Source organism: Ornithorhynchus anatinus, chromosome X1 (assembly GCF_004115215.2).
Source record: "Ornithorhynchus anatinus isolate Pmale09 chromosome X1, mOrnAna1.pri.v4, whole genome shotgun sequence".
Classification (NCBI taxonomy): Eukaryota; Metazoa; Chordata; class Mammalia; order Monotremata; family Ornithorhynchidae; genus Ornithorhynchus; species Ornithorhynchus anatinus.
In genome coordinates, this window is record NC_041749.1 from 9,278,437 (window position 1) to 9,296,274 (window position 17,838).

The 17,838-nt window shown below is 37.7% G+C and overlaps 1 protein-coding gene across 1 annotated transcript in view; it reads right to left on the reverse strand.

Moving 5' to 3' along the window:
- CSMD1 (CUB and Sushi multiple domains 1) overlaps nt 1-17,838 on the reverse strand; it is a 1,410,881-nt gene that overhangs the window by 269,886 nt on the left and 1,123,157 nt on the right. The window contains exons 21-24 of the mRNA XM_029051790.2: nt 17,335-17,550; nt 12,612-12,800; nt 7,410-7,579; nt 1,230-1,386 (exon numbers count right to left, since the gene is read on the reverse strand). Of these exons, the coding sequence (XP_028907623.1) occupies nt 1,230-1,386; nt 7,410-7,579; nt 12,612-12,800; nt 17,335-17,550 (732 nt within the window). The remainder of the gene's footprint in view (nt 1-1,229; nt 1,387-7,409; nt 7,580-12,611; nt 12,801-17,334; nt 17,551-17,838) is intronic.

A 17,838-nucleotide genomic window follows, 5' to 3' on the forward strand; every position in this document is an offset into this window, starting at 1 on the left:
GTAGGAGCAAAGGTACATATAAGTTATCAAAGGTGAGAGCCTCAAGAATGAGAAGCGGTGAGAGAACCAGCTTGGGAGTAATGAAGTTCTTCCACTAAAGAGAAGAGAATTGAGAAGTAAGCAGGGAGGAATTGACAGAGTGCCTTAAAACCAATTGTCACGATTACTACTTGGCACACAGAGGAATTGGTATTCACTGGAGATTAAGGCATGTAATGCACGAGCCTGTTTCAGAACACTGATCCAGGACTGTAGAGAGAAGAGACTGGAGACAAGCAGAAGAGTGAGGAGGCTGTCACGGTAGCCTAGCTGGGATATGACAGGTCTCTGGATTATCTTGCAGGCCATTTAGATGGATCAAAAGGGGGAAATTTTGGGAAATGTTGGGAAGGAAAACGTCGTTAGGTATAGCACACAGTATGACGGTGAGAGCTGAAATGTCGTGAGAAGTCCAGGGCAGTAGCAAACTTAAAGGCTTTGGGGGCATGATGAGAAAATTTGAATGAGGAATGGTTTGGGAGGGAAGATGAGTTTACTTTTGTACATGTGATCTTTAAATGCCTCTGACACATTTATAGAGAGGAGGAAGAAATGGAAGGGAGTGTACCTGCATTTGACTATTAATGTTATTCTGTGTGCATATAAAAGCGGGGGTGACCTGTTAGTCAATTGGTTTGTTGGGAAATTAGTTGAAATTGTGGGAGATTAATTTTTCTTTATCTGAATTTTTAAACAAGTATTCTGGGTGTAATTTTGACTAGAGTAATAGGTGTGAATAGGCCAGAAAAATCACTGGTTTTTCTTCTCCTTAATATTCTGCACTGGCCTACTGGGACTTAAAAATGATGGGATTATTGTCTAATAAAAACCCTAGCCTTTTTATTTTTAAATTCAGAATGTCACAGATTTTAAGTACTAACTTCAAAAAAAATCCAACAAAAAACACCTCCAATGGCAGAGTCCATTCCCGCCATGCTTACATACTATAAATCTTCTATCGGTATTAGACTCATTTCTCAAATGATCACATTTTCCCAGCATAGCTTATTATAATGAATTGTTCACATCACTGTAATTCAGCGATAAAAGGGATTTAATTGCAATCTGAATCATGTTAGGATTTAGTAAAATATCCTTTGTATTGAAATCATGCCAACTATGATCACAAGGACGGTTATGTTTATCAGTTTAAGAACAGCAAGAGCACATTTCAGGCATAAACTACTTACTGGTATAAGTCAGCTGAAATCCTTGGGCTGTATCAGATCCATTGGTATTAAATTCTATCCACAAATGGTTAGATGTGCTATTCAGGATCAATCCCATCAGTTCATTTTTGGAGAAGGCTCCCAGGGGACGGGAAGAACCATCTCTTCCATCAAAAACCTAATTAAAAGAGTCCCAAAATGAAGTCATTGATCATTTCATTTTGATTCTATCGATTTGGAATAGAAAGTTCAAGTCTGTTTCTATTACCGATTTTTCATTTCTTTCTAAATTGTTTCAAAGCCAAACAACTTTTCTTAATGGATTCCAAAATGACAAAAAAAATTACTAAGGAGAAAACCAACAGTAAAGGTCTCTCCTTCCTTTAGTTCCTTTTAAAGGCAGAATAGTTGTTCTTAACCAGCTTATCAGGAAATAAATTAATGTTTATATATATAGCTTTGTCCTCAAGGATTTGATTTGATAACAAGACTCTCCACACTCCATGATCTACTTACAAAGGCTAAAACAGTTTGTTATGTTTCAATCAAGGGTACCTTTTCTGAAATCACCTTTGAGACAAGGGGAAAAAAAGCAAGCAACCCTAACTTTGTTTTCCTCTTGTCTAAATATATTAAAAGTGGGATAATTTGCCAAAGCCTGTCATTTTCAATTGGAGCCGGGTGTGTCTTGAGACTCCAAATGATTTATAAAAAAGAGTAATCTAGAATTTTGGATCATATCAACAAAATGTGCTCTCTTGCTTCAAAGCAAACCATGGGTAAGTTTAACTTTTATGACATCATTTAACTGAAAAAAACCTGAGTTGATGTCAAAAAGAATACCTACTACCATCCAAAAAGTGTTCAGGCAAACCAATATATGTTTGCACAGCCATGAACTCTGAATTCAAACTTACTGTTCCTTTTTCTTTTTTTTTCCAATAGTATCAAGCATTTAGGATGATGAAGTCTCCAAAATATCCAACAATTCTTCTGGAGGGCCACCAAAATATTTCAAAAGTTGATTTTAAAGTTAAACAATTCTACCATGACAAATGTATATTCTTCCTCACTAAACCCCTTGGAAAATATTTCTTCATGATGCAAAGAACGCATAACAAAAAGGTGCTTCTTTGTCACAATATCACATTACAAAATTGTTTGTAAACTTTAGTTTCAAATAAGCTCTAAACACACTATATCTGAATAGATCTCCAAGGTGAAAAGAGATGTACATCAAAACTGTGGACAAATGGCATCTTCAGAGAGAATATGCCAAATTACTATTCCAAATGCCAACCATTGACTTTGCCAGGTATATTTAAGAAAAATATCTCGAATATCAAACATTACAATACAGCAACACCAAAACACATGACTAAGGATGTGGGTGAATTCATCTTGATTAAAACGAAATCTCTATATCCAAAATATTTGAGGCATTAATGGTGACTTTGTGTTCTGTAGCTTAAATGAGCATATGTTCTGTTGCACCAGAGTCTTTATACCTGCTCAGCACCAAAGGAAGGGGAGTCAAAGGAAAGAAAGGGATTCACTTGCCCAGGAAGTGAATAGGATCTTCACTTGAGAGGGCAGGAATTTTAGCACAGGGTCATGGAGGGAGTGACACCAAAGCAACAGTGAGAAAGAAACAGAACTCTGCCTACCAGAGATTGTCAGTCAGTCAATTAGAATTATTGAGCATTTGCTATATGCAGGGGACTGTATTAACCGTTTGGGAGAGTACAACTATATAATAGACATATTCTCTGCCCACAGTGAGCTTACAGTCTAGGGGCCCAAAGCCAGTTAAATAAGACTGAAAGATGGGAGAGAAAATGAGGGAAATCAGTGAAAACAGTTTCATTGGATGAAACACAGGCGAATGGATATCTCCTCGTTTTTGCCATCACTGCTGACCAACAAGCTGCTCCTATAGACTGTAAACTCCTTGTGGATAGGGACAGAATCTACCAATTAATTTTACTGTACTTTCTCAAACATGTAGTACAGTGCTCTGCACATAGTAAGTGCTTATTAAATACCATCAACTGATTGATGCTCCTTCTACCAGCCCACATCCTCCCCATCCCCAGAACTACCATATATTTGTGATATTCCATCTCATATGCAACAGCTTGGTGAACTCTTAGGGCAGCCCAACTCTCCTGGCCTGGGTTTGTTGATGGTGCCCTACACTTTTGGAAAATGAAAAATATACATGATGGAGGCGTATGTCATTAGTTCACTGTCCTTCTATATCGGCTGGGTGATGAAGATTAGAATGGCCAAGAAGCACGTGGTCTGAAGACACAGGATTTATAAGACTAAAGGTTAAATTAACTATATTGTTCTTCAGTAGCCTTCTCAGGAGGAACCTAGATACACTCACTTGTCAGTAGAAAAGTGAGAAATGATCGTTTACAACTGACCACTTTATTTCTCCTGTTCTTATAGATGGCACAGAACATTTTAGTAATGCTTTTGTCACTTTTCCGTGAGGTATTTTGGGGAAAAAAAAAGGGCAAAGTGATTTAGATGATCTGAATAATTTAAACCCCAAACTGAATCAAATCCCTGTTTCCTTTATTCAGCTACTGACATCACCTTGTTTTCATTTTTCTTGCATTGCTTATAGTAATTATCCATTTGTTTCATTCTATCAATCTGATTCCTGAATTTCCTGAAGAAAAAGGGTTTAAAATGTTTCTACAAAGGAGGATGGGGTACCAGCCTCCACTGGCACCAAGCCAATACATAATTTCCACCACATATTTCTCTCCTAAAGTGAAGCTGCTCATTTGATTCCAGAATATTCTTTGATCTTAAAATATGGCATAGCTCTTTTCCTGGGTCTGGCTAGGGTTTGGAATACAGTAAGAGCATCTAATCTATCTATCTTTCTCTTTTGTGGGTAAAGAGCCCCTGGAAAGAGGAACAATTTACTACTAAAAGAAAGAAAAATGTGCATGAGCTGGGAACAAAGATGTGTTTCACTCTATTAAGAGAGCCTGGGTTTCAAATGCATGACTTCTCCTCTCCTTGACTAAAAATGACTTGGTGTTTCTCACTCAGAGGAAGGCAGTTTTATTGGAGGACACAGTAATCTTTTTCTCAATACCTTGTTCTATAAATATTCATTCATAATGCCTATTTTAGACACTGGTATTGATCAATCAGTTCTTTCAATATAAACCTATTACTTTGATTTAAAAACTACCAAGGAAATTTTTACTAGTTCAACAGCACATTTTTGTACATATTTTTATATTTCACATTTTTTATATTGAAATGCAATCTATATAGGCTATAATTGTATCTTCATATGAAATTTGTACACTAATTTTAGACAAGTATTACTGATAAATTAGCCCTTTCTTTTACATCTTATTCCCTTTAAGTATTACTAAGAAAATTTTACCAGTCTAATCCTATTTTTTTATACCCTGAGGCTTTATTCATTAGAAAATATATGTCCTAGTAAAATAAAATTCACAGGATGCAGTGTGACCTAATGGAAAAAACCCAAGCTTGGGAGTCTGGGAAACTGGATTCTCATCTCTGCTCTGCCAGTTGTCTGTTGTGTGACCTTGAGCAAGTCACTTAACTTCTCTCTGTACCTCAGTTTCCTCAGATGTAAAATGGGGATTCAATACCTGTTGTACATCACCTTGATTCTATTTATTTGCTATTGTTTTAATGAGATGTTCATCCCCTTGATTCTATTTATTGCTATTGTTCTTGTCTGTCTGTTTTCCCCGATTAGACTGTAAGCCCATCAAAGGGCAGGGACTGTCTCTGTTACCGATTTGTACATTCCAAGCACTTAGTACAGTGCTCTGCACATAGTAAGTGCTCAATAAATACTATTGAATGAATGAATGAATTCTTCCTACTTAGATTCTAAGCCTCATGCGAGACAGGGACTGGGTCCAACGTGATTAACTTGTACTACTGATTGATTTTAACACAGATATTCCCAGACCCAGGGCACTGGGGATGTGGCTCATATGGGAAGAGGCAAAGTGATGGACGTTAGTAGGAAAACTGATTTGTCCATATCCTCTATTTTTTCAGCATAATTGCTATCAAATCAATCATTGGTATTAATTGGGCACACTAAGGGCTTGGGAAAGAGTCTGTATACATGATCTGTATACAACAGAGTCTGTATACATGATCCCTGCCCAGAGTGCTAAATCAATTTTGCATTATTTTAATTGTGGACAGTCACACGGAGTATGAAAATGTGTAAACTGATGGAATACATTATGTTTATTATAGAACACTTAGGCAAAATGGCAAAATCAAACTTGGGAGAGGAAACTTTCAGTAAGGGAAACATGTTTAATTGTTACAGAGATTCTTTGATTGGTATTTGATGTAATGGAATAAGATTTAATTTCCTGTTCTTAGTTATAATCAACAGATTAAATCTATAAGCATGTGTTAATATCTACAAAAACAAAACAAAACAAAGAAAATAATCCCAGAACCTCAGTGATGCAGAGAGAAGGAGCTACATCCAAGCTGATGGGGATGAGAATATCTGCCCCTCACATGGAACTCTCCCTACTCCAATCCCATCCCTTTCTATTCCCAAAACAGTCACAATCCCTCCTTAGTTTGCATTCAGTGTTCTCAGGAAGGTGGTGAAACAAACCAAGCACATAGCCATGGAGAACAATAGTGGCAACTAAGAACAGGAGCTGAAAGATCCCATATTTACCTTCTCTCTAGGTCTCACATTCTCCATTCTTCCTCTCTTACTATATGTTCACACCCTTCCTCCTCCCTGGAACTCCTTTCCCTATTTTTTTGTTTTACGTGGCATTTGTTAAACTCTTACTATGCATCAGGCACTGTACTAAGAGAAATACAAATGATTAAAATATATAAAGATCTGTACATAAGTGCCATGGATTTTAGGGAGGGGAAATATCAGATGTTCGAAGGTGTCAGATCCAAGAACCTAGAAAACATAGAAGGGAGAGGGAACCAGTGAAAAGAGAGCTTTTTTAATGGTATTTATTAAGCACTTCTGTCTAACTGTTCTCTAAGTTCAGGGATAGGTACAAGTTAACTAGGTCAGACACAGTCCCTGTCCACATGGGGCTCATAGCCTAAGTAGGAGGGCAATCAGATATTCAATCACAATTGAGGAAACTGAGGCACAGAGAAGTGAAGTGACTTCCCCTAGATCACAGAGCAAGCAATTGGCAGAGCCAGGATTAGAATCCAAGTCCTCTATCTACCAGGCTTAATTGGGGAAGGCTTCTTGGAGAAGATGAGATCTTAATACTGAATAATGCTTTGAATCTCATGAGGTGGTCAGCCACTCTTGCAACCCGTCGGCCAAATCTGTTTTCTTGGACTCTCCCAAAGGCTTAATTTGGTGCTCGGCACAGCATAAGCACTCAAGTACCATTGATGGATTTGGTCTGTGTTTCTCAAAAACTCTAGTGGTCACCCATCCTCATTGGCCTTAAAACACTATCTGACAGTTTAAAACAGTTTGCCACCATCTTACTACACTGATTTCCTACTACAACCCAGAACCCTCATTTTGCTCCTCTAATGCCAACCTACTCTCTGTACCTCAGTCTCATCTATCTCACCATTGACCGCTTGGCCAAAATCCGCCTCTGGCCTGAAACTCACTCAAGCTTCATTTACAACAGACCTCTAATCCCTTCGCCTTCAAATCCTTATCAAAATTGCACGTCCACCAAAACCACATTCACCAGTGAAGACTTCATTTTCCCTAGTCCCTCTCCCTTTGCACCCTATGTTCACCCTACACTCAGCACTCAACTATATCTTCATAATTTACTTTGGTAGACTGTAATCTCCTTGTGGACAAGGAACATGTCTATCAACTCTGTTGCACCGTACTCGACCATGTGCCTGGAAAAGTGCTCTGAGCAAAGTAAGCAGTAGTAAAATATTATTGATTTCCTGATGAAAAAATCCTCCTTTCACATATCTTTTCAGAAGACTAGGTTCTTCTTCTGTGACGACCCACTTAGTGCTTACTGTTTGATTTTTAACCTGACATAGTGAATTCCTACAAGAGAAATCAGACATTTATTAACATTTTTCTTTTTCCTCTATTAGTAATCTTATTCATAAATGACATCTAATGTTAGAGTTGTAAATGCCAGCTACTATAAGATAAACATATAGAAATTATTTTTTTACCTTTAAAACATCTCCTTCATACAGTTGAAAACTTCTGGCTCTAAGATGGATTCCCTTTCCCGCTTCTGTTTCAATTTTATATATGCATTCATGGTTGTTGTCATAATTGGAAGGGAAATTTGGAGATAGTAATATTCCCTCATTTCCAGTGACACTTGCTCCACATTCAGCTAGGAACAGAGGAAATGAAAACAAGAATTAAAAAAAGAAAAACAAACCATTTGAAATACAAATTTTTAAACTCACCGTAGTGCTAAATCTCAGTACTTAGCTAATAGAAATTCAAGAAAATTTCTTTATGAAACAAAATTAAAGTGTTTATTTTAAGGGGACCTTTGTTTTTAAAGCATTTTTACAGCATATTCTAATTACAGAGTGAGTCAACAACCTAATGGAAAATTTTCTTAGAATCTCACCAATATATTCTACTATGCTAATCAGTAATCTCTGTTGACTCTCAGATTAATTTTGTATATGATATGCACAGAGAGATCCTATTTTCTATTCTCCAAAGATTTTTTTTTTTAATCACTTGATGATACCTAATTTCCGGTGATGGCTATAGCTTTTATTTAGCTCACAGCATTGAATATACTGGTGAAGCAACCTGAATTAAAATCTGTTCTAGCCTTAGGCAGACAAGCCCAGGGATGGTTCTTTGTCCTACTGGGATGTATTACACCAAATGGATAAGAATTTCTTAGAACTTGGTGTGTCTGACTGACTTTGTGGCAGGTAGTAGCTTCTCGGGTTCCCGTACCCACAAGAAGAGAAACAACTGAACTGTACTTTCCTCAAAAATTCTCCTGAAGAACTTATTCAGCAATGTTGATCAAGGCAAATGGGATAAATTATAAGTGAATCAATAAAAGTGTTTCCAGTTAGGAATGTTAAATAGGCTATTCTTTTTAAGGTGAAAACTAAAATGAAGTAGTTCATATGTGCTAAATGCTGGAGTAGGTTAGTCATATTTGAACATTTGTTCCACCCGAAGCTCTGTACTTGGGAGAGTACTATGTACAGATACATAGACATGGCATAGTCTATAGGCCACGGGCCTGGGAATCAGCAGGTCAAGTGTTCTAATCCAGGCTCAGCCAATTGCCTGCCGTGTGGCCTTGGGAAAGTCACTTAACTTCTCTGTGCCACAGTTACCTCATCTGTAAAATGGGGATGAAGACTGTGAGCCCCAAGCAGGACAGGTATTCAAATCCAAATTGATTTGATTATATCCACCCCAGAGCTTAGTACTGTGCCTGACACATACTAAGCACTTAAAAAAGACCATTATTATTATTAATATAATAGAGTTGGTAGACATTTTCCCTGTCTGCAGGCACTTTCAAACTAGAGGGGGAGAAATACATAAACTCTAGATATAAATGTAAGGGCTTCATGGCTATGATATTAGACACATACCCAAGTATCTATTTTATTCTCATTTTATGGATAAGGAAAGTGAGGCCAAGTGTGGTCAAGTGACTTCCCCAAGGTCATACAATAGGCCAGTGATAATGCAGGGATTCAAGTCTTAACCTCTTGAATCCCAGTCCTGGGCTCCCTCCACTAAAAATAGTGGAAAATAAGAGCCCGAGACTGGAAGCGAGAGACCCGGATTATATTCCCCTTTTGGCCAATGCTTTATCCTGTGACCACAGGCAAGACAGTTAGCCTTTTAGTGCCTCAGTTCTCTTATCCTCACTCTCCCTTCCTCTTAGATTTTAAGCCCCACTGGGGACAGGACTTGCAACCCAGCTGACGATCTCATATCTTCTCACAATCAATTGTACTTATGGACCGCTTTACTAGGTGTAGAGCCCTGTACTAAATTCTTGGGTGAGTACAACACAACGGAGTTGGTAGACATGTTCTCTGACCGCAAGGAGCTTGTAGTCTAAAGCGGGGGCCGGGGTAGGTGGGTGAGGGTGTGTGTGGAAGGGGAAGGCAGGGATCAAAATGATTTATGGATATATATCACACTCATATATAGATATAGATAGATCTATCTATCTATCTATCTATCTATCTATATATATATATATACACACACACACTGTGGTGCTGAAGGTGGGATCAATATCAAGGTGTGGATGATCTAGGCACACAGATGCTACAGAAGGAAAAGGGAGTCATGGAAAAGAAGGGGCACCAAATATATTTTTCTGAAGGATGGGAAATACAGAAAGAAGTTCCTATTTGCAAGGGTACAAGAAACTTTCCACAACTGCCTCAGACTCTGTGGACAGGGAATGTGTCCCTTGTTCTGTACTTCCCAAAAGCTTAGTATAGCACACTGCTCCAAAATAAACTATTACTCCTCTGGAAAATAAGACTATGAAGAGCTTTTCCTGAGGTTTTTTTTTTTCCACCTCAGCATTAGTGGGCTAATTCCTAACAGATGAATGTAAAAGGAGAAAAACTGGTCTCATCAACTAAGTCCAGTACTTAGAATGGTACTTGACACAGTGAGTACTTAGTCAATAACAATAAAGCACAAAACAGTCTATTCCTCTCAGCCTTGCTCTGTGAACAAAGAAATCTGTTAGTCAAGATCTCCGGCCAATGGAAAAATCAGAAATAAATGCCCAATTTGTGAATCAAAATCAATAGTATGTAACATTCTTCTCTGACCATGAACAGAATTGTGCTTGACTTTTTAATTAGATCCACAGTGATTAATATAATAAAAATTGATCAAAAGCATTTGAATGAGAAGTTTTTTCTCCATGATACATTCTATGGAACTGAAAATTAAAAAAAAAATCAACCATAGATGCCTTTCAAATTAAAAATGCAATCTCAATCTTATGTATAAAACTGGTACCCCTAACCTCAGACCTATTACTGACTATATGCCTCTCACATTTGAAACAATTAAAATCTGTTTGATTCAAACATGCAATTAAATAACTTCATGTCTTGTGGTTTTATCAGTGTGGTTGACAAAAGTGTATTTTATTCTGGTTCACTTGTTAAGAAAAGTTAAGAAAACAGTTTCTAAAGGATGACCATTAAACAAGAAAAAGATGGCAAAAGACTGGGGGGTATATATTCAAATGAATGGGTTTAACATTAGATGGTAAAGTCCTGGGGGTGGGAGGAGATAGGAATTCTTTATCTACTTCCTATTCTCATTTATTGAGGAGCAGCGTGGCTTTGTGGAAAGAACCCGGGCTTGGGATCATGGGTTCTAATCCCAACTCTGCCGCTTATCAGCTGTGTGACTTTGGGCAAGTCACTTCACTTTTTGGGGCCTCAGTTCCCTCATCTGTAAAGTGGGGATTGAGACCTTGAGCACCACGTGGGACAAACTGATCACCTTGTATCCCCCGAGTGCTTAGAACAGTGCTTTGCACAGAGTAAGCGCTTAACAGATGTCATCATTATTATTATTTATTAATAGGTATTCACCTCTTCAATTCATATTCTAATAGGTAATGAAGTTTTTAACAATATGTAAGGGACAAAGTCCTTGAGTTGGATTGCGGACAAAGCTATTATTTATTCAGTGAAACTAAGATGGGTTGGGTAAGGGATGGGTTTTAGGACATATTTGGAGCTAGGGCTTCCCCATATTACATTTTGAGCATGAAGACAAAATTGGGGAAAATGGAGGGAAATTGTGGGAGATTGATGAAAAACAACAACACATCAGTGGTATTTGGGCATTACTCTGCAGAGCACTAAGTGTTTGGGAAAATACAACAGAATTGATAGACATGATCTCTGCCCACAGGACCTTACAGTCTGTAGAGAAAAAAAAAATAGATGAGGGGGAAAACCAAGAGGAAATTCATTCATTCAATCGTATTTATTGAGCCCTTGTGGCATGCAGAGGAAATCAAACCACACTCACCCAAACTGCTTCATCTCCTCCTTTTCTGCTCCCTTTTTCTCCCTAACTTTACTAAGTGTGGTAGATGTTAAGTGCTTACTATGTGTCAAGAACAATACTAAGCCCTGGAGTAAATACAAAGTATTGGGTCAGGCACAGTCCCTGACCCACAGTCTTACAGGGAGGGAGAATTGGTATTTAATCCCGATTGTCAGATGCAGGACTGAGGCAAAGAAGATGTAAGTAACTTGCCCCCAGGTTCGAGTCCTGGTAGAGGCTCTTATCAGAATTTGGGGAGGAAAGATTAGTTTATAACTAATTAACGTAAGGCCGTGAAACACTATACCCCACATAAGGCTTATTCCAGTGACTCCTCCAAGGTTTTCCTCTGAGAAGCAAACCAATTAGTACAGATTTTATAGAAAAACAACTCATTTACAAGTGAGCCTGTCAAATACCATTCCCCTGTTCTTCCACTTTTGGGTCTTCCCTCAAGAGTTTAAAGTGGTTCTAAAATGGGACATTTAAATATACCTCATCTAGGGTTCTAAGGCTTTATCATTTAAAAACAATATTCCTGGTCTAGTAATTAATGAAAAGGCAAATATTTTCTAAGTACTTATGTCACGTGAGAACATTAAAGTTTCAGCAGTTGTATGAACTCTTAAATAGCATCAAGTTGCACAAACAACCAAAGAAGAATATGTTAAACTATTTTACTTTGGGGTAATATTTTCATAGCTTTACATAATTTAATGGGAAATGCATGCCACATATCAAATTACTAAAAATCTTCCTACAGTGAACTATGCAGCTGTGGGCTATGACTCATTGTAGACCCTTTAATTCTTTGAATGAATACCCAAAACATTGTTTACTTTCTATTCCTCTACTGTCAGTATTCACATAAGTTCTTAAACTTAATAATCTCTCAGTGTATTTCTTTAAAACCCCTTCCCAAAGTGTAAATTAGGTTCTTCTACTTTTCTAAAATTTCTCAATTTGAGTTGAAAAACTTTTGGCTCCATCATTAACCAACATTAGGCATCACATTTTCATTTCAACTAAAACGCCTCAGTGTCAAACAACTTGTAAACACTCAAATCACTCTTCTTGAGAAATTTACCCTCATCTTTCCTTTTATAACTGTATAAACCATGAGCATCAACTTGGTTACGACTCTATAATTTTTGGCTTGATTCTTATTTTCCTTCTATTTTTGATAGGCACAGCCTTTATTCATCAATGCCAAACTGAATGAGTAAAGTGCGGGAAGGGCTCCATTGTAACCTGCATTTCACTAGGCTGATATGCATCATGTCCTACCAACAGTCTGATGAATGAAATGAAAGCATGTGACCACCTACCCACACACCTTGGCAGAGGTGCATTCCACACCCGACGGCCACCACCCAGGCAGGTAAGCTTAGTTGCACCTTCCAGGCGATATCCTGGGAAGCAGGAAAATGTCAGGGAATCACCAACTCCAAAACGAAAGCCAATTCTCCGACTAAAGGCAGGTACACCAGGGTCATCACAGGGTTCTAGGTCATATTCTGCAGAAGGAACACAGGTAGGAAACACCCTATATAAATACTCAAATCGTGCACATCAAAACCATCTCTCAAGCACTGGTTACCACAATCCCTCCCCTGTACGCTTTCCTGAGCTCATTTTCACTATTCCAACCCATCGGTAAGCACTGGCTGAAACACTTTGCATGGCGACTTGTACCAACAAAATACACTGATTGGCACAAGAGTCTACCACAGACCAAAGTGATAGAAGCATACTTTAAGAAAATATGCTTTTCCTGTCTGGATTCAAACAAACTGTTGACATAAGCATCAAAATGCACATGATATTTACGAGCCATGCAAGACAGAGTCGACGCTGCTGTATAATAGCCCTGGTTGCATGAAATAGAGTGTTTAAATTAGACACTAAGCAAGGTATAAGCTTCGTGAAGAGGCACTTGCCAGCTGTTAACATTTTCAAGTTTCTTTTTATGATCTCTAGGTTACGTTTATTTAAAAAGTCATCCCATCACGTTCTCCACAAAACTGTCCCGAAATTCATCTGGGATCTTCATTAACTCAAATTTATGTGAAATAATATAGGGGGGATGGGGTATAACTAAAGGGGTATTAATTAACCTATGTCAAGATGTTAGATATAAAAAAAAAATAGGAAAATAAAAGGGTACGCTGTGATCAGGTTAACAGAATAAAATGATTTTTACCAAGACTATGTGGGGATAAATCCAAGAAATGCAGGCTTAGAGGAAAGTGTAAACAAAAAAATAATGGTGAGCTATGATCAAAACACAGGTAACATTTAGCAATGAAGTGGTACGGAAATAAAGATTAAAGAGATTTAAAAAGCATTGCAAACATCCTCTTCTGAGATACTAAGAAGGACTGTGTGAACGATTTTTAATTCAATCACTTCAGAATTCTTTGAAGATACTGAATGTCGTAAAGTCAGTCTTCTAATCAAATGACAGAATTGACCGTGACTTTCATCAGAATCAATTAATCTTAATAAAATTAAAATTCAATGTTGAGATAATGATGAATGCAACCGCATTTTAAAATTATATTTCAAACATGGGACCATGTTGGCACCCAGTTCACAGTTCAAAATAAAAATGTTCAATGAAGTTGGATAAGAATTATAGTGAGTAGCATAGAACCACATTTACAGAGATTATTAAGATTTCAAATGGCTATGAGAGAACACTGCTATATTAACCATGTCATAGAACAACCTAAAAATTCTGAAATCATATTAGGGGTACTGGTTTGGGACATTAATTTTATAATTTGATAATGTTTACTATGATGAGATGGCAATAAAACACATAATTGACTAGAAGAAAAAACATAGTTGTGTAAATGAAGACAATTCTACTCAAAGAAGTTATTTCACTCAGAAAGTATAGTTATCTCATCTCATCTCATCGGTAAAATGGGGATGAAGACTGTGAGCCCCATGAGGGACAACCTGATCACCGTGTATCCCCTCAGCGCTTAGAACAGTGCTTTTTACATAGTAAGTGCTTAACAAATACCAACATTTTTTTTAATCCTTAATTCACAGGATAATTAATCATGTAAAAAGAAATTGCCAATTCCATAGGCTGAATCCTATTTTTTCCCAGTTTGTTCAACATTTGCAACAAATAAATCATAACAGAAAATGTCATCACAGGACAAGGATGAAAGTTAAAGAAAAATATGCTCACAGTAACGAGTATAAAAGGTATATGTTGGATTAAATTATCCTTTGTGTCTGTGAAGAGTCAAACATTCATAGCAAAAGTAGACAAGTTATTGCTTCGTCCTCTTGCAATAATATTGAAAGCCATTTTACTAAAGTCTAGACACATAATAAGGAGACTAATTCTCTAGAGAAGACACTAATGCTAGGAAAAGTCCAGGGAAAATGCGCAAGAGGCAGTCCAGCAGCTAGATGGTTAAAGACCATAACAACAATAACAGGAGAACCATTAGCAAGGTTGCAGATTATGGCAGAGGACAGGACGTTCTGTAGAAAGTGTATTCATGGTGTCACTATGAATCAGAAACAATTTGACGGCACTTAATTATAATAATAGTGATCCACTAATTTTCTTTCAGTATGTGTGACCCATTTAGTCCAATATACCTTTTAATGCCTAAATATTCTATATTTTTTTTAGGATCTTCTTCTAAAAGCTTTAGTAAAATGAATTTAACAATGTTCCTATTTCTATGCTTACTGGAATGTCAGGAAAGAACAGTATTACTTGTGAATTAATGAATTCAAAAGACAAGGCAAACAAGAGGGGGAATAACACACTAATGTGCAAAGCAGACATCTCATCATCTATCCAGACCAAGGCCAATGTCTATTCAAAAGTCTAATGTCATCATTCATAAAATAAAACTCCTAAGAATTCCACCACCTTCCAAAAGTTTATCTTCACAGAAAAGATGACTTCATGTGGCATTTGTTGAGCACTTAATATGTGCCAAGCTTTGTTTTAAGTAGTAGTAGAATTGTTCTAAGCCAGCACTTAGAACAGTGCTTTGCACATAGTGAGCACTTAACCAATGCCATCATTATCAACATTATTTTAAATGCTGGGGTAGATATAAGGTTAATTGATTGGACATGGGTAGATAAGACAGCTCTTAAACTCTGTATTCAAGGACTAAGAATAATGGTTTTTATAAATTTCTTACTGTGTTCTAAGCCATAGAGTAGAAACAAGATAGAGTGGATAAGGTAACAGCCCACAAGGGACACAGATAATTTCTAATGAAGGAATTGAGGCCCAGAGTGATTAAGGTTAGCTTACCTAAGTGTCCATGACAGATCAATGTCAGTGCTCAAATTGCAACCCAGTTTTCCTGATTCCCACCTTCACACTTTATTCGTTTTATTATTTATTGGCCACCCTACCTCTCATGGGTACAATATTCATACATTGGTATTTCATGAGTGCTTACTGTTTGCAGAGCACTGAACTAAGCACCTGGAAAGGTCCAGGGCTTAGAACAGTGCCTGGCACACAGTAAGTGCTTAACAAAAAACATCATTATTATAACAATAAACAATTACATGAGCTTATAGTCTAGAAAGGGTCAAGACAGACATCAATAAAAATAAAATTACAGACATATACATAAGTGCTGTGGGCTGGGAGGAGGGGAGAAAAAGGCGCAAGTCAGGATGACGCACAAGGGCATGGGAGATGAGGAAAAGTGGGACTTAACAATGGATAAAAGCATCCTATCTATTCCAAAAGTTACCAAAGGAATCACAACCTCCCCCTAGAAGGAGCCATTAGTAATTTGTCTCATCTTATGCCATCTAGTCATTTCCGACCCATAGCGACACCACAGACACATCGCTCCCAGAACGCCCCGCTCTCCATCTGAAATTGTTCTGGTAGTGGATCCATAAGGTTTTCTTAGTAAAAATCCGTAAGTGGTTTACCATTGCTTCTGTCTGCATGGTAAACTCAAGTGTCCACCCTAGACTCTCTCCCATGGCACTGTTACCCAGCACAGGTGAGCTTTCACTTGTAGCAGATTGCCTTCCACTCACTAGCCACTGACCAAGTAGGAATGGAATGGGTGGGCCTCTGCTTGATTCTCCTTCCCATAGCAGAGACTGGTAAAGTACTGGAAACTCTCCAGGTGTGACCTTGGGTGGGTTAGTCACATGTAGCCACCCTAATGAAACTATGGAGATTACACTTTAGGCTATGCCCACTATTTATTCATTCATATTCATTCATTAATTCAATCATATTTATTGAGCACTTACTGTGTGCAGAGCACTGTACTAAGCACTTTGGAAAGTACAATACTATCCTATCCTATGCTTGATTTCGAGCAGTTGGAAAAGAATCTTAAATACGGTGTCAACCAGCCTGTTTTTAGAAATTTTCTAGCAGTGGCTCTAATTTAGACAAGTTTGAGTGCATATCCCTTATTCCAAAGTTTAGGAGGAAGTAACAGAGCACACAAGAATACTAATCACAGATCAGACCATTCTCCTACCATCAATTTCCAGGTGAGCTTTTAAAGTTCAATACATAAAAGGTTCAGCTAAGGTTAACCCAGTCTTAGCCCCTTCGGTTGCTTCCTGAGGAGCAAACAATTTCAAGGGCCCATTACAACAAATAAAAAAAAAGATACTGGCAGATTTTTCTTCTCTCCCTCATGCTGTCTTTATCTTATTCCCAATTTTGTTATCCATCACAGTTGTTACTTTAACACTCTCAAAATGTCCAGGTTCTTCTTTTAATAAAAACTTGAGTCCTGGCAGATTTCCAAGTTCTCTATCCCCATTAAATCCCTGAATTTAAGTACAGCCAGGATTCAGCTAATGGCTACTTGTAAAGGACTTTGTCCCATTGACTACAGCTTGCACTAACCCTCTGAATAACATCTGGCTCATTCTGACCTGAAGAGATTTCCTGGGTCAGTCCAGATCGAATTAATATGCCATTTTATCACCCTACTTTCTCCCATGCCTCTCCCATGACAGATAAAAAAGCTTTTTCTAGAAACAGATTAAAACGGATGAACTTACCTGAAAAGGTGATATTAAAACCTTCATAGGAAATAGAAAAATCTGAAATAAATCGAAGCTGGGCCGTAAAGTTTCCGAATAAACCCGCTTTAATTGTAGGAGGTAAAACAGAGCCAGTGAGCCTAGCAACTGGCTCTGTGAAACTACCATCTTCTGTAATCAGCAGATAATCATGGGAACTCTCCAGGTGGAAGGTATGAAAGATCAGCTGCACACCTTTAAAGTGAGAGGGGGGGGGGGAAAGATTGGCCAAAACTATCAGAGGAAACAAGGCAGTAGTGACTTTCCTATGCTTGCTCATAATGTGCTGGCAAATGACATTTAAAATCCTGAATTTACAGATTAAGCATCAATATTATTCACTGAGTTCTTGCCTTGTGCAGAGCACTCTACTAAACACTTGTGAGAGCTGAACATAGTACCAGGTTCCTCTTCTTAAGTATGAAAAACATAGATAATAAAATACATGTACAGGTAAGAGGCAATAGATCATAAAAATATATA